The sequence below is a fragment of the Halyomorpha halys genome, unplaced genomic scaffold (assembly GCF_000696795.3).
Source record: "Halyomorpha halys isolate HHAL.00 unplaced genomic scaffold, Hhal_1.1 Scaffold1133.1, whole genome shotgun sequence".
Classification (NCBI taxonomy): Eukaryota; Metazoa; Arthropoda; class Insecta; order Hemiptera; family Pentatomidae; genus Halyomorpha; species Halyomorpha halys.
In genome coordinates, this window is record NW_027114006.1 from 166,441 (window position 1) to 184,469 (window position 18,029).

General features: G+C 31.3%; 1 protein-coding gene across 1 annotated transcript in view; it reads left to right on the forward strand.

Moving 5' to 3' along the window:
• The first annotated feature begins 4,663 nt into the window (after nt 1-4,663).
• Delta (neurogenic locus protein delta) overlaps nt 4,664-18,029 on the forward strand; it is a 31,238-nt gene continuing 17,872 nt past the window's right edge. Inside the window, exons 1-2 of the mRNA XM_014432945.3 lie at nt 4,664-4,932; nt 13,516-13,809. Coding sequence (XP_014288431.1) covers nt 4,885-4,932; nt 13,516-13,809 — 342 coding nt within the window. The 5' untranslated portion in view covers nt 4,664-4,884. The remainder of the gene's footprint in view (nt 4,933-13,515; nt 13,810-18,029) is intronic.

An 18,029-nucleotide genomic window follows, 5' to 3' on the forward strand; every position in this document is an offset into this window, starting at 1 on the left:
TTAATAGCAGTACTTTAATTTAGATTCATTAACTTGATATATAGAAGCCAATTACCTCGAATGTCTGTCAAATTCATATCAACATCGATATAGTAAATAACATGTCCACATAGCTGATCGGAAATTGTTTCGATACCGTAACTGTATCAACAAGACTATACAACATTCATTTTCATCACTCATTTAATTGAATTTCTAATGAGATGCAACTTAGCGTGTGAAAAGGACCAGTTAATTATCAGATGCCAAGAAAAAAAAATATGAAATTTTTCTTTATGCTAATCAACTGCAGGGAGTTTAACCCGGCTCACCCAATTAACTTCTTTCTAAATATGGCACTTGACTACCGGCAATATCTAAGGCTGCTTTATGTCTAAATGAGGCTTAGCGCTTATTATATTATTTATTATTGTAATATGTTAGCTATTACAGTAGTAAGAGTGTATTTTGTCTACCCGTCTCGGTTCCATGCTGTCTGTCAAGTCAGGTACTTCGGAAAAAGGTAGGTCACTTTATTTTAAGCCGAACCAGATGTTGCAGGTATACAGTTATACATGTTCCGAAGTCACACTTGCACGTTCTTTGACAAGTAAGAGTGAAGGGATAGTTCCCAGGTGTTTCTGACATCTGAAGAAATAGTACTACAATGTAACTTCGTGAAAATTTAACAAATATTTAGAAAGTTTTTCAGAAAAACTTAAAACAAAAGCCAGCATACATATGTATACAATGATACATGTCAGTTTTGAAAATTTTTTTCAAGGTATGAAGTTTTATAGTTCATAATAATAGCGCTCAAAATTTTCTAAGGGTTATAAATTCTTATTTATAATATTTTTAAAATAAAGATATTAAACTCCAATAATTATTTATTAATTAACCATATCGCTTTTGGGAACTTATTTTTTTGTTCATTTTCAAATCTTATTTCTCTAGTCAGATCACTCTTCAATTTGTTTGTAAACTGAATTTCGACGAATACACATTCTTGCCATATTCTTTAACATATCTTGGAGTATTTAATTTTACTTATTCAATTTCTGTAACTGCAGTGTCTTTAAATAATATTGTTTTAGATGTTATTTTAATTTTTTTAATAATTATTATTTTTTTTATTTATTATTATTATTTTTTTCTTCCATTTCTTATTTTATCTTCATTTAATTTATGTATTTGTAAATTTGGTGTGACTGAGTTCTATGATGCCTTTTACCAATGTCTATAAATATAAAACAGAATGTAAAAAAAAAAAATAATGAATATTAAAGGAATTTGTATTTATTGTAATTCAGTTTTTCAACAAATTGAATTGTGTTCAAACAGTATAAATTAAATTTGAAAATGAAAAAAAAAGGTTTCGAAACGTCGACTAATTATTAAGGATAATTGAATTTTTAAGTGTTATATTTTAAGAATAAGTTTTATATTTTGTTATGCCGAACTAATATTAAGTTCATTGTTGCAGCCCAAGTATTATGCTCAGGTACTTCGGAAATATTATTTTATTCTGTTTCATTCATATATTATGTATAATTTAATCAATATTTAAAATTTATGTAAGCATTTGTTGGGAACAATTACTAATTGTTTACCTTTTGGTAATTGTTTCCAATAAATGCTAAAATTATTATTATACATTTTATTAATAAAATTACGAAATATTACATGGATTCAATAATGATGATTTAAAAGTATGGGAACATACTGAAAAAAGAAGAAAACGCAAGTGTAATCCTGGAGATGGGAGATAACATTGAAATATTGAGATTACGATCTTCTTTTAAGAAATAAAAAATCACTAAATAAGAAAGGTGTTTTGTATAATTTATTGAATGAAATTACTTATATCTGTATTATTATGGAGAAGTCCCATATCTAATATCAAATAGGATTCCAATACTAAGAGACATCAAACCTTAAAACATTTACTTCATACATTCCTACCTTCAGTAGTGAGGAAAAAAAAACTAGGAAATTCATAACTATTAAATTTGTAATATTTTTTTCTGCATACAAAACCTAAGCAATTTTAACCCACCGAAACATACAAATAGAATAGTTACATCGATTGCTAAAACTCAAATTCTCAACAGTAACCAAACAAAGATGCTAAAAATAGACTGGTTGAATTTATTTCAATAATTTATTTAATTGAATTTAATAAGGAGTAGCTAACCTAGTGAAGAGCTAACACTTTTTGAAGGGTGATCTGTCACATTTTTGTAGAGTCATATTCTTAATTTTCTGCATCACTTAATTGTTAAAAAACTATTTATTGGATCATTTTAATATAATTTTTTTTTGTTTATTTGAAAATGAAAAAAATGTTAATGCGAAAAATTTAGTTACGTCCGACGTTCTGTATTATGTATCAAGTACTAAGGTACTTATAACAATTTTTTTTCTAAATTTATTTGGAATTAAGATATTCTGTTTTGGTACTTATTCTTGTAGTACATGATATCATGAAACTCTCCAAAAATTTTCAAGTTGAGATATGAATATGTCAACCTTTAGGAAGTGGGCCCTTAGACCATTACCGTGGGTCCCAGCCTCCAGAGGAAACCTTCGTCAGGTGGCCTCTATCCTCTGCAGTTGGCCTCCAATCACGTACCTCAAGAAGACAAAAAAAAGGTAAAAGATGTATTCATTTTTTATATATAGATATATATAATACATAAAATATTTATAAAATGCACTCACTAAATAAGGCACTTTTAGTGAAAAAAATATCCAGATGTAAAGTTATGAATTTTTTTTGTGTCGTGCATTTAAAGTTTTTTAAATAATTTCTACCAAACAAATGAAGTACAGATTACTCATTTGACTGAAATTGCAACAACCGAATAAAATGAATAAAAATTCAATGTTAATGATAATAATGTTTTTATAAAAGACTTTAAGTCTATTCATCTTTCTGTTAATAATAGTGTTAAATAATTTTGTTCTATAAGAAAATATTTCAGGTTGTTGATTATTTTGGAATTAAAACATTTCATTCTAAAATTAAATATGTTAGGAAATGCCCTGAGAAAATCAAGATTACAATCGCAAGGGGCAAGAAAAAATGTTCAATTTTTTTATATTTATTCATTTAGCATACTCTTCACATTTATTATCACTAACTTTTTTTTCCTTCCGCCACTTTTACAAAGTTCGTAGCTTGAAAGTATTAGCTATTCTGAACTAATTTCAAAAAATTGACATGAAAAGTAATATAATGGAGGCCCAAAAACTACTAAATTATAATTTGATATTATGTCTCAAGTAAGTAGAAGGAAATGTCGAAGATGGGAGAGTTCGAAAATTAAATTCTTAAGAAATAAAAAATACTAATAAAAGGTGTGATTTTCTTCAAAATGGAATGTTTTAATTATCTATAATAATAATAAATATTACTTTCAATATCAATCAAAGTCTCAATTTAGTATCTTTTGTATAACTATTTTAAAATATATTTATACAGCTCTATATAATGCCAGTAAAATACATACCCCGAATATAATATAAAATATAAGCAAAAGTATAATTTATTAGGCCAAATTTAAAGAAATAGACATAGCAATCTAGTTTTTGAAAAAATCCAATATAAGCAATGATTCAAAAGGATAATGACAAATATCCAGAACGTTGAAAAAGAGTTAATAGCAAGAGCGACAAATTTGGAATGCCCAAAACTTAAAAATAAAAATTTAAAGATATAATATTGAAGCAGCTAGGAACATGGAATACAAGGAAAGCAGTCATTAAATTTATGTCTATAAATATTTGTTTCAAGCACTTAATAACATACACATTTATAAGTATTTTATTTTTTTTATAATTAAAAAAGTATATTAAAGAAAAAAATTATATAAATTGTACTTTATATATATATTCTTATATATTCCTCTAAGCATCAACAAGTTATAATTTATTATTTAGTTTATAAATTATAAATTATATCCATATAATCCCTACTCTACTGATTAGTTTAAATTTTCAACGACGTTTCGGCCAATCTGGGCATCATAAAGGACTATCTTAACTATAATTTCACAGAATCACATTAATTGTTAACATATGGAATAAGCATTCTGCCCAGGCCTGATATAGTACAGTCAAATTAAACTAAATGTTTCGCATTTGTATTTAAATATATATTCTTAAAATTGTATATTATGTTATAATCCTATCTCTAACCTATAGGTTAATTTGATTATATTATATCAGACTTGAGCAGAATGATATGGAAAAATATTCTAATAGTTAATGTGAGCCTGTGAAATTATAGTAGAGATTGTTCTAGATCATTAACAGGTTGGCCGAAACGTTGGACATTAAAGCTAGTTAATAAAGAGTATTGGGACTATATGAATATGATTTATTATTATTGAATAATAAATTATTCAATTTTAGGCTCTTTAACTCTATGAAATTTTTATAATATAAATATTTAATAATAATATTTTTTGAAATTATAAAAATATAGTGAGTAGTATGTGAATGGCTATAATTGTTAACAATTCTCAGGTAGCAGTTTCCTTACAACCCTTGGGTTTGGTTAAAGTTTTTTGCTGGGGGGTAGTTGTGTGGTAGAGGGGGAGAGAATGTGGTGGGGGAACGCGCTAGTTGAGCTTTCCGCCACCAGGATCCGCTGCCTGCCCCCCAGCCCCCGTCGCTCCTAGTGCCAGTCTTCCACTAGAGCCGGAGTCGGTAGTATATGTCCCGGCCATTCAGCACACGTATTAGTACGAGAGTATCAGTGATCTGTCGTGTATGTGCGGGAGTGTTATAGTGTGATGTGCCACACCACCTGACCACACTGCTTGGATATTAGGACACAGCCTTGCCGCTTTGATAACTTCGCAGGGTAGTTACCCTCCAACACTGACAGGAGCAGCTATGACAACCTCAGGGATTATACTGCTGCTGACGCTCTCTGCCGCCAAGGTAAGACCTCTTCTGGGAATCTCGTGGCAGACTTGAATATCAAGTCTTGTCTTCTATTGTTTCACATGGGATCTGATTTGTGAAACAATTCACGGGCTGGCCAGTTCCTTTGTGTGACTAGCTTTACATCGCGTCCCTACCTCACAATTAATTAGCCATACGAGTTCCACCAAATCAGAACAGATTTTCTTATCGCGGATATCTTTATTCATTTTTTATGTAGTAATAAATCTAGAATAATGTCAAAATTATATATATTGGCATTTTCACACTCTTCATTCATTATTATTAGTTAAATTTTTAATCCCGTCCTAAAGTTCATAATAACTCGTTTTGTAAATACGTTTCCTTACTGAAGTCATAAAATCTCGTAATAGTTATTATTAAAATAACATAATGACAAAATACTGCCATAATCAGTCCTGTAGATTTCAATAAAATAACCATTAAAACTACTGCCCTTGTTGGTCATTATCATTATTTTACAACCATTCTTAATTGTTGTTTATCGGTTAATCAAATCATTGCTCGCAACTTTTTAATAATTTATTGCTAAATGAGGTGGTCTAACAAAAAATAAATAAATAGAAATATTCAAATCAGTATTGCTAATTTACATACAAATTTAGATGGTACGATTTTTTTTTTTTTTTTTTTTACCATTGAAAATTGAATTATACAATAAACATTGTTTCATTAATTATATACTTCTTAATTGACAAATTTGTCAAAAATGGTATTCCAATATTTACCTTATCTTTCTTAAATAATTAAGGATTACCAGGATGTTTACTATAGCGGATACGAACCGTATTACCAAGCACGGTAAACAGTATTGTCCACCGACCTGGATGACAAGTATTATCTTGCTCATAGACCGAGCCACGTCTTTGGACTTTTGCCGTGAGTTCTCACGGTCGTTTCGGTCTCGACCATTACAGAAATGCTACATCTGCTGAAAGTCCCCAATAGGTGAACCTTTTTTTTCCTATTTGCCGGAGCGGTCGAAAAGGTAGCCAGGGAGCCACCTGCTTCCACTCGGTACATCTGCCGTCTTCGCTTCCCCGTCCGGGTATCCGCTGTGGAAACAAAACCGGTCTTGTTTTCGGATCTGAAATTATTTTAGTATCAATTTAGGAGCTTAACAATTTAAATATTATAGTCCTGGCCAGATCCCCCCCTCTCGTTTTTATAATAAACAATTTCATCTTGCCCTTTTTCTTTATTTCAAGTTTCTTTATTTTTGAGTGTAGAGTTGTTGTTTTACATGTAGCTAGCTGTATCAGTATTAATTGTTGTTTGGCATGCTTTAAAATTTTGAAATAATATTTAAAAAATGAATTAATTTATATTGTAATAACATTAAATTTTATTTTTATTTATATACGTATAAAATTCGGTCAGATTCAATCATTATATAATCTTATCAATATTTAAGTTGAAGAAGATTTGCAAGCAATGTTTATACTGAGATGAATTCTTAGCAATTTTGTTTATAATAGTTATATCCACAGTAATTTCAACAAATTTAATAATAAATAAAAACTCTAACTATTTTACATTTCAAACAAATAGTTTATCATGTTAATAAAATAACAATTAATTGTCAGCGTTAAATTTATGGTATTTATTTATATCTGATTCATATAATCTCTTAGCATTTTGTTCTTGCATTGCCCTTATCAGGTTTATCCATATCGTCTTTACTATTATACCCTTTGCATGATTCACTTGTAGCTTATTATTTTTCCATTGTGAAGTACCAGATGCGCCGAATCGGGAGCACATATGGGGCACTTGAGCTTAAAATACTTGAGATATCCCTCAGGGATTCTCGATTCCCCGTAGACCTCTTTTTTATTTAATACACTGCTTGTAGCCAACTGTCAACGCTGGCATGGGGTCTCAGATCCGCAGTTCCAAGCCATTTGTTACCTTATCACAATTTTTTTTTGTTATTAACAAATGTTATAAACAATTTCTTCAATCCTTAACTTAATCTTTTGAGTTCTACTTACTTAACAATGAATTAATTTTTCACAAGTTCGAAAAAAATTTTAAAATTCTCTAATGTATTTCTTTTATATAATTATTTATTTAAAACAAAACTGTATAATATTACTATCTTTGCTAAAACGACATATTTTTATTATTAAATTGAACAATATTTTATAAATAAAATATATAAACAATCATCATTATCATATTTTCGTTAGGCTTATAATAAATTAAAAATGAATAGAGTTTAAACTACTTGAGTCGTTAGTAACGTATTAAGTCATTGTTGTGAGCCTAAAGTCGTTAATTGCATTGTTGACAGCCGTCAACACCCAGAGTGTCCTACTGTTGCCTTTTTTTTTTGTTAATTTATTAAAAAAAAGTCTGTAGTTAGTTATGAATTAAATTTAAGGTTATAAAAGTAACTTATAACAATAACAAATAAATATTTATAAACGTTTATTGGCAACAATCTAACGTTCGAAAAACAGATGAAAAGGACAGGAATTGAAGATTGTTTTGAATTTTTATTTTTAGCTCCATTCATCTTGATTACCGCCTTTCGTAGCTTTTTCGGGATGTGATGCATTTGAGTGTATTTTTAAGAACATAATACTACCTCTGTCAAAAATATGATTGCTCCCATAATGCTCAACTAAAAATAAATGCAGTCCTTAATAGTTCGGAACTTAGATGAAAATGTTTAGAAAAAATAATTACTTTTGATTTATTAACAAATATTTATACTAGAAAAGAAAAAGTAATATTAAAAATAAGATTATAATGAATTTTAATTACTTTGCGATATTTTTCTTAAGTTTTCGATGTAAATAAAAATACTTTTTCTTGTGTCACTTTAAATTAATTTAAATTGTAAATTAATAATTATTTTGGCTTACAAGGGTTAATGATCAATTTTTTTTTCGTTTTATGTCAATTGTTGGACTGATAATTATCATTGAATATTACTTTATTATAATAATATTCTTATGATTTCAATTAATTGAACCAATATTTGACTATCTCGAGATAGATTAGTTCGTTTATTTGTTATTAATGTTATTGACCATAATTCAGAGAACTTAATATTTCCTTGTCGTAAAATTTAGATTTTTTTTTTCACGTGTATCTGACAATGTAAATTGTGGTGCGATTTAGATAAGAATTGACTATACTTTTAATAATTTATAATTATACATACTTTTGTTTTTTATATAAAATTGTTGATAGATAATAATTTATTACATATTGTTGCATAAAATATAAACTTAAAAATAAATTCTTAATTAATTAATATTTGGTTATATAATACAGAATATATTTGTTATCCATGTTACCTACGATTCCACTTATAAAACTTTAATTATAGTTAAATAATTGAATTTTATGTATTTTTTAAGGTTATAATTGAACTTATTTGTGAAGAGTAGGTTTTTTTTTCTTTTGTACGATAATGATGATGGAAGATTTGATTGATCTAATGCTTTCGATGACATTGATAAAATGATTTCTTTTTTCTTACAAGCGGCGACAATGAGATTGTCACATGTGTACAACGATGATACACTAATGATCCCGATATGAGCGGGAGTGCGGTAGACAATGCTGAGCTAACGACGCACGCCGGCCGGCCAAAAAACGGACGTGCGGGGGAGCGGCTTTGTCCGAACGTCCAACAAAAGGGACACAATGCTCTCTCCTCCCTGCCGCATTCCCTACGCCTCTGTCGTCTTTTTATCAGGAGTCTTTCAACTCCCTCGGGTCTTCCATCTTCAAGAGTTCCTCCTCGGTCTGAATCTCTTCAACTAATCCGTTAGGGATTTGGTATAACATTTTGATTTTTCCCGGGATCGGAGAGTATCAAAGATTCGAAGGGTAACATTAAAGTGAAAAAAATCAGAATGCAGATATAAATATTTCGAATAAAAAACACTTAATTTGTTACGACTTTGTAAATAATCGATTGGATATTACATTATCTTCTAAATAGAAATAAAACAAATATCAGGCAATAAAATAGCAGCCGTGACAGTTTTATTAACAAATCACTAAAACTGTTTTTCAAACAGTCTTATTAAATGTTAATACTCTAAATTTAATGTTCCAACCAAATTCCTAAGATTACATTGAATAAAACAGAATACAATTTAGAATTTATAGAATTATCACTCAACCTCAAAAAGAGATCTTAAAGCGAATACCAGATTCTTAGCCACAAGTTACAAATTATATATGTAATTTTTATTAATTGAAATAATTTGTATTTTGTAATACAAATTCAAAATAATTTTAAATTAAATGTTTTTGATTAGAAAAAAAGTATCAAAAAAAGTTAATGCTCAATATCAGAAATAAATAAAAGGTCAAATTCATTTATCTAAAAATTTACTTAGTTTTCTTAATTTTCAAACTATGTAATTAAGTTAAATATAAATATATAAGATGTTTACTCATTTGAAATTTATTTTTAAATTGTTTTGTGGGGATATTAGTCGCTCAAGAGAATCCTTAGAACAGTATATTAAGAAAATATTAATGATCTTTTTAACTGTTGAAAATGAGGTTTGTTTTTAGTTTAATTTTACTTAATATTAACAATAGTATGAAAGTAATACATATAATAATTCTTAAACTTGTGAAATTTATTCATTGAATATAACTGTTATAATTTAATTCATTTGTATTTCATTGAATTGTAATTTTGTATGTGGCATATAAAAATTAATTTATAAATAATTAGAAAATAAAAAAATATATAGAGCATGAAGAGAGAAGTCTAGAACGGAATAACTGTTAATAAGTCATCTGTTGCTACAGTTAAGAAGGATTATGAACCACGAAGGTTGAATTTTTTTTTGTTAATACAAAATAATTAACATTTTTAGTAGCGTATCCGGATTAACGTTATCAGTTTTGACTTTACGGCATATTCGCATTTTCTTCTTCACGTTTATCATGTTTTTAGTTATTTTGTAACGCCAATTACGTTGAGAATATAATTATTGTTTTGAGGGATTTTCAAAAATATTTTTTATTCTTGAGATTTATTATAATTTCTAAGAATATTTCGATTAAAAGTTTTAATATGTAATAAAGAACAATTGAAAACATGGATGGATGTAGGTGTTATGTTATACAGCTCAAATTGGAAAACTCAATTTTTAACAAATAAGAATAATTAACAATATAAAATAGAGGTTTTGAAAAATCATATAAGATTCTATATGTTTCTTAAATGTCATAGCATTTTCATCCACTGATTTCTTTACTTATAATTTTAATGCCTGGATTATATATATAAAATTTATCAAAAATTGTGATTTACTTAAACAAGTCATTTTATGGATTTGTTTTTTTAAATCTCAAAACCCTCCTTTTATATCCACCTCTGTGTAAACCACATGTTATAAATAAAATTAAAATGGAAAAATTTCATCACACCACGGCCCCTTCTTTTAAAGGCCTGTTCCCATGGCAAATTTTTCCTTATTAATTCTCTCAATTCAGTTGCGATACTAAATCAGGAAAGTTGTTATAGAAAACTGGATCAATTCTGAGGCATAAATTATATTCTATAACCAGATATACAGGGTGACGTTTTCTTTATTTGGGCAAAAACCTATCGTTGCAAAGTTCATTATTAATAGTCCTTACAGCTTGTAATAGCTTATTGCCAATATATCAATATAATATTATTATTGCTAACTTTAGATGAAGTATAGTTATTGTAAAAATATATTGTATTTATGCGTTTATTGTAAGATCCTATACTCATACATTCATTTGTTCATATTTTAATTATAATTTGGTTATTAATATTTACATCTGATAATTAATTGTTATAAATTATATCACGAATGTATGTATCTATGAGACATTTTTTAATAGCAATAGTTTTAAATTTGTTTTTCCCTTTTTCTCGAAATATTTATTCTTAAATTAAATATTTAAAATGAACAACTAAAACGTTTTTAATGGTTCATAAATAAGCATTCAATTTTTTTTTACTGTTTTTATTATATCGCTAAAAAGAATATTGTAATTATAAATTAGTAAAAAAGCTGCTTGAGAATTTTCTATAACATAACCAGTGTAGTGTCACATTCAAAGTAAAGTTAAAATTATAGGTTGTAAATCACTTTGGATATCGAGCACTTAGTCGACCGTATTGTTAACATAAATCCCATCAAGTCAAATATGTTCAGATATATTTTTAGAGTTTGTTTATCTATGATCACTTATTAGTGAGTCGTTGACTGTATGTTCTAGGACTGTATACTCTTAATACAATCAATAAAATTTTGTCACAATTTACGATATAATGTAACATTGTGGAGGAGGTCTGTACAAAATCCCAAGAAGCATAATTTGTTCCAAGATGTATATTCGAAGCTAAGTGACGAAAGTAATAGAAGAACGATTATGTGGGCAACCATAAACGTAAGAGGGGCTCATCACAACGACCATTAACGGCCAAACCCCCCACACCATTAGATTTTTTCCCTTACAATTACCTCCGGATTTACCTAGGGCAATCAGTCGACTGCCTCATCTAATAGGTCCTTCTTCTGAAATTACTTGTTTTCACATTTTTTTTAATAAAGTATATATATATGTGTGTGTGAGTGTATGTACATATAAAAATCAAAGATATAACTTGATTTTTTTAATTGGTTGAGCATTTTTTTTTTGTTAATTTGGGTGTAACATCCTATGCTTGCCATATTGCCACATTACAATAAGGAACACATGAAATATATATCTATTTACTTCCGAAATAAAACCCCAATGAGTTATGCTTCCAACATGATCTGAAAAAGTTCTAGCGACAACGCACTGCCCTATTTATTTTTGTTCCAACGTCCACCGTGTATGACCGGTTTATTTATTTTTTTTTTTCCTCCTCCACTGGGTCACTCTCTCACAAGAAAATCTCCTTTTCGATCAATAACCGCGGAAGTTGAATTCCCACGTTTCAATTACGACCATTTCTCATTAATGACTCCACTAATTCGGTGGGTTGTCGCGCCGCGAGACGAACACTATCAGACGGATCTCCAACCTCGCAGAGGTCGTTCATCCTCAGTCAGGAAATGACAATTAGGCAGTTTTGGCCCCCTCTAGCGTGTTGGGGTGCGTTCGTTTTCCCAAACTTATTTCATTTGGTTGGACTATTTTAATACCGCATGCCTGAAGTCGATAGTCGTGAAAATGTCAATATTATCCAGGAACACGTTTTGTCCATTGCGAGCCATTTCCTGTAGTGGTTAATAAAGCGAGGATGGATAATCGAACGAATTGGCTATGTAAAACACATGTTGCAACAGCCCAAGGCCACATTCGACTTAGGAATTATGTGCATTGTTGCTGGCTTATAATTTAGCAAGTCTCTTCGAGAATAATCACCTTTGGTTGCTTACATCCTTCAGATCAGAGACTAGTATAGATATAGTTATAAGAATTTGTATATTTCAATTTCAAGAATGTTTTATATCTTGGCTTAGAATATTAAGAATGCAGTGGCATATTCCAATAACGTATTGAAGAATAAAGACCCGCATAGAGGCAGAGGACACATTTAGACCGCACCCGTTGAGGTTCTGTCACTATTTCCGTACTATCTGTCTCCCGGCCTTTGTTTATGCTCCAGACTAATGAACCACTTCCTTTTGTTCCTTATCGGGAATCTCATCGCTATTCGTGGCAAATACGGCTGCAATGATGCACTGCATAATTAGGTTGCTTACCAAGAATCAGTTCTGCCTTGTTTTGTTTTTGAATCTTACTAGTGATGAATATGTTTTTAAAGTAAAATAATATTTAAGGCTGTTTGAGTGAACTGCGACTCATACTGCCCACACCAATGATTCACTTCATGAGGTGGGTGCATTACTACTGATATACTTCTTTAATTTATGCCATCATCGTTTCTTTTTAATGTTAATAGGCCATAATTCATAGCGACTGGTAGTAATTTAAAATAATGCATTTTATTCATTTCAGAAATGTTGGATAAAATCTACCCTTTTCTGAAAAAAATAATGATGAAAATACTCGAAATATGATCCTCTCATCTGGTGAAAGTCGCATACTTTCGGGACTTGCGATGAAGGAAAAATAATCCTTTGTTAAAGTTGTTGGTACAGAATGACGCAACATCCTCCCTTCTCTGGACCTGTTTAATTAAAATAATAAGACGATGGAAAAGTTTTTATGAAAGGGGGATACAATTGGATAGAGGTACCTAATTATAGGGGTCAGCAAGAAGTGCAGACCGGAGTTGAGATAGGGTGGCTCGCTCTGGTAGGGCTTCGAAAATCGTTACGTCCAGACAAACTCGGTACATCACGGCAATTTCGTCATCAAATTCCTTCTATCACTAACGACTGTTATTCCGCCTCGATTGGCGTTATTAGTTCGGTCCTATGATTAGCTTTCCTCTTATTACCTTTGAGATCTGACTTAGTTCAATCCTGAGTTAGGAATGGTACTTCATTCATTCACTTCTTACTTATGTTTTTTTAGCATTTATATTATTATGACTTGTGATTAATTGTAACTTATAATGTTTTTGTCTTGTTTCAGGTTGCCTACAGCTCGGGAGTCTTCGAGCTTCGATTGCTGGGTGTGGAGAACCCCTTGGGCCTGGACTGGCGGGGGGAGTGCTGTTCGGGGCCCACGGCTTCCAAGCCCGGCGCCCCCTGCCCCAGCCCTTGCTCTGTGCGTGTAAGAGCTTGCCTCAAGCACTACCAGGCCCAAGTGGACACTACCACCCCATGCACTTTTGGCGATCTCGTTACCCCAGTCCTTGGAAATAATTCCCTTCAGCTTGGACCAGAGGGGCATCTCATTACCTTCAGATTTGACTTCACCTGGCCCGTGAGTATTTTTTACAACTTAAAAGTATTTAGGAATAAGGTAACGATCTGAGTGAGATACAGCGGTTGTCATTACATGGTTTAGGATCGTTTTGTAAACACTGTCAAGCGTATGATGAGTAAACAAACAAGGAAGCCCTAAAAGCCACAAATTTACAAACACCTTTTTTTTTTACTTTACATCCCTGCCGACTAACCCATAAAGGCTTTGCTTTAGGGGAGACTTTTGCCGGTCCCCCTTTTCTCTCCCCTCCTTATTTCAGTTGAATATTTTTGTTTTCTGTGTAATCCCAAGCTATTTCATCAAATTAACATGACTATTTGTAGGAAACTACCCAAACGTAGCCGTCTAACAAGGTCCCAAAGCCATATTCTTTTCATATGCCACGGTTACCGGGAATCTAAAAAAAACACTCCTAATGTAACCTTAACATATTTATCAGATTTAATTATTACTTACTCATTCGGGGTTATGTTTACAGTTATGATAAGAAATTTATTTTTTATTCCCCGTAAATTTGAAGCCAGTTTTGCTTGCTTTGATTTATCTCTCCGAATCTTGGTAAATACTGATTCGAAAAGAAATTGTTTTAGTTGTTCCTAAAATCGTCTTCTTTTCTAAAGTGGTTTCTCTCCTTGAGAGACTACCCAAGATAGTCCACTACCGAAAACATATATAATAAACAGTTATGCACTTTACCGTTATGAATGTAGTGAGAAGAAAGCGTAACGCTCTTGTGCTACAGACCGAAGACCGCGGCCTGTGCATTAAACTCATACCAGCTAACCTCAGCCGTATCTTCAATAATAAGGAGAAAACACTTCGACTAGGAGCTTTGGTAAATATTTGATTGCCAACAATTTCCCTCCCTTCGTTGTTGGCGGTTTTTCAATAACCGATGATATAGTTTATTGTTGGATATTGCTAGGGTAATTCTGATGCTCACTCGTGTTACACAAGTAATAGCTCTTCATGATCCTCAGGGACATGCTTATACTGCTGTTTAGTTAAGCAGTGCCACCCCTATCTGTCCATTGAGTAAGATTTCTCCAGCGAAGAATGGAAGGTGAGTAGGGTAGGGTTGATGGCTTGAGCGGAAGAAGGGTGAAACAGGATCTGCCGGAAACCATAGCTTCCGCTCGGCTTTGTCTAGAGGCAGGTCGGATAAGTGGAATTGGGTACCCCTCCACCTTGGAGGATCGGGTCAAGTCCACGGATAATATGCAAGATCTTAAAGTTTATCATTCATAAACTCTTATGAGGGTTAGGTGTTTTTTCTTGAAGTCTGCTCCAAAACTTCTGGAATGTTGTTTGTTCGAACATATAAAACTGCAAATATTAAAATTATTCCAAGAATGATTTCTAATTTTGAAAATTATGCTTAAAAGTACATTTCTCCACTAATTATTCTTTAATTAAGAAGTGGACAGAAACCAAAATCAATATAATCAACATTTCCGGCATTTCTCAAATAACAATTTTAACTTCTTTATTAAAAATATTAAGGTTTAGTTTATTAATTAATTAATTTTTGTTAATTACTTATTGTTAGTCTATCATTAGCGTATGTAATTACTAATCAATTTGTTATGAGAGCCCAGGAAATGTTTTTGTTTTTTTTATATTATGGATTCTTCGACATTTTTAATTATAAAAACGGATTAATGAACATATTATGAATTATTAAATTAAAAAGAAATAAAGTATATATGGTTATTTTTTTAGTTCTTCAGTATCTCAAATAATAATTTGCATCAGGATTGAAAACATGAGACCAAATGAATAAATATAAGATCTCAAATCAGCAGTTTAGAAATGATTGACAAGATGAGATTCTAAATCACTTATAATTCATTTACGAAAAATGTATTTTTGAAACATTTACAGTTTTTTTGCTAATAGTTAAGTAAACCCAAGGCGTTTAGAGTCTTCCAGTAATTATTTATTAAGTGGTTTTTTGACTGTGTTTCATTGGCAAATAATTGATTCTGTCTTATTTATACATTTGTGTGCACTTATGTTCCTCCTTGGAGATTTGTACGTCAGGTTCAGTTAAAATTCAAACCTACATACTCCCCACGGTAGCTTATATTGTGCAATTAGATGGTAGCAGTGAAGTATAATATAGAGCTCGTTATCGGCGGGCCCCGAGGGTGGTGTCACCGAGGTTAGCTGTGTTATTTATAGCGGGCATGTGCCCCACGCATCTGTCCATTGTCTACCAGGTCCTCAACTTCTGCCGTCCGAGGGCCACTTGTGTTGCTCCCCTGTGGCCATGTTTGTCCGCCACCTGACTCCCGATCACAAGTGTTTGTTCTCTGTTCCATCTGTCCCGGCTGTGTACTCATGCTAATTCCTACGGGGCTTCCTTCTTTTTGTGTCCTGACACATAAGTACATACCAGTTTGGAAAATATGGAATTCGTTATTAGCTTCTATTCATTTTGTTGTTTGATAGTAAATAATACGAAACGTGGCTGTAATATGGTTGTTTTATCGCTTAAAAACTTGATAGATATGTTTATTGATGGTATTTTTCTGAAGGCAAATCTCTTCTTTCTATAAATAAAAAAAAATTTATAGCCAATTTTGGTATATTTCCGGTTGGATGACATTCGATTGTGGTAATTTATAAAGCGACTCTGGCAATATGTCAAACATGCTTTGTGTGTGCTTTGTCATTATTTTCAGAGCTGGGAGGCACAACGATCCGATGTTGAAACTTGTCGAAACTCCGTTGTTGGATAAATTAATTCCCTTTGACAGGACCTGCTGGATCGATACAGTTCGATCTGACAATGGCATCAGACAGACTCGATTTCTTCTCTACATACATTATCTTGTTGTTTATACTTTTTCTTTATTTATTTTTTCTGTCTTTTCTGACCCATATCAAACTGAGGGCAACATTTCGTTTGGCAGCTTGTCCAAGCGAGGAACGTCCATTGTAATTTGCATATCTGACCCTATTGTTCGGCTCTTCAACGGCCGTTTCTTCACTACTTTCTTCTGTAGTTAAGATGTTGGCTAAGGGTCCTTCTTTTACCGTCTTGTAAAACGTTTCCTCCGTGAAAGTATCTGCTATTTAGGGTCACTCTACTTTTCTGTTTAATGTCGTTCTGAGAATAAGTACTCTGAATGATTGCTCAGATACAACTATTCATATTGTCAAAGTTTTAAATTTTGATATGAAGTCAACATTCAGGCTTTTAGAAGCACAAGTGTTTTAGGGGTACTTAAAGAATCTGTCCTTTGATGCTAGTAAGTGCCAGTAAAGACAAATGTCGAAGTAGCTTGGCAAAAGTTCACATCACTACAGTCTAAGATAAAAGTTTTATCTCCCAATAGCTCTCCTAAAAAGGTGCTATGGCATTTCCTCTCCTATCTTATTTGTTCATTATCTTTAAATCCTTTCTACATTTCTGTAGGATTCTACAACTTTTACATTTATGTCCTGCAGTTCATTTTCTTTTTTTAACCCATGCGAGTAGTTTTTGGTGTATGATGTGAATTTAGTTCTATAAATATAATCGGATGTTTTGGGCGTATTGATCGTTTGGAATCACAGATTGACATTGAAAAGTCATAATGGCTGTATCCGACGTACTAAGGTAATATTTATTATAGGGACGATGTATTAAGGCCTTGCTACTAGGCAACTACTAGACTATACAAGTAGAGTTTTCAAGTACAGGCCTTAAATAACGGAGTGTGTCTGTTATGATATTATTTTTAGCCGACGCCTCGGCGGCCTCTGGCCCAGGACCCGATTCTCAGATATATATAGTGACACTCTCCCTCTCTGTAGAGTCTGTCTCATTGCCTACACCATACTATCATCATGTCCCTTTGTCCAGGATTATTACCTACATGTTTTTTTTTTTAACCTCATCACTGCTGGAAATAAAAAATTTACTTCTTTCATGTATATTATTCTATTTTTGTAGCCACAGTTTTTTTTTTTGTTTTTAAATACCAAATCTCTTTTCATCTAAAGGCTAAGTCATTCACAATTGAGTGTAATAAAAGGCTGCAAATCTGAAAAATAAAATAATAATTATCAAAATAAATGTGAATACATTCACCAGAAAAATTTCAAATTTATTTAAATATTTCCTTTAGTATAAAATTACAACGGTTTGAATTTAGATTCCTGAGTCTTTTTAATATCCTCACTAATTGTTTAATATTAATTTTACATTATGTATTTTTATATTTAAT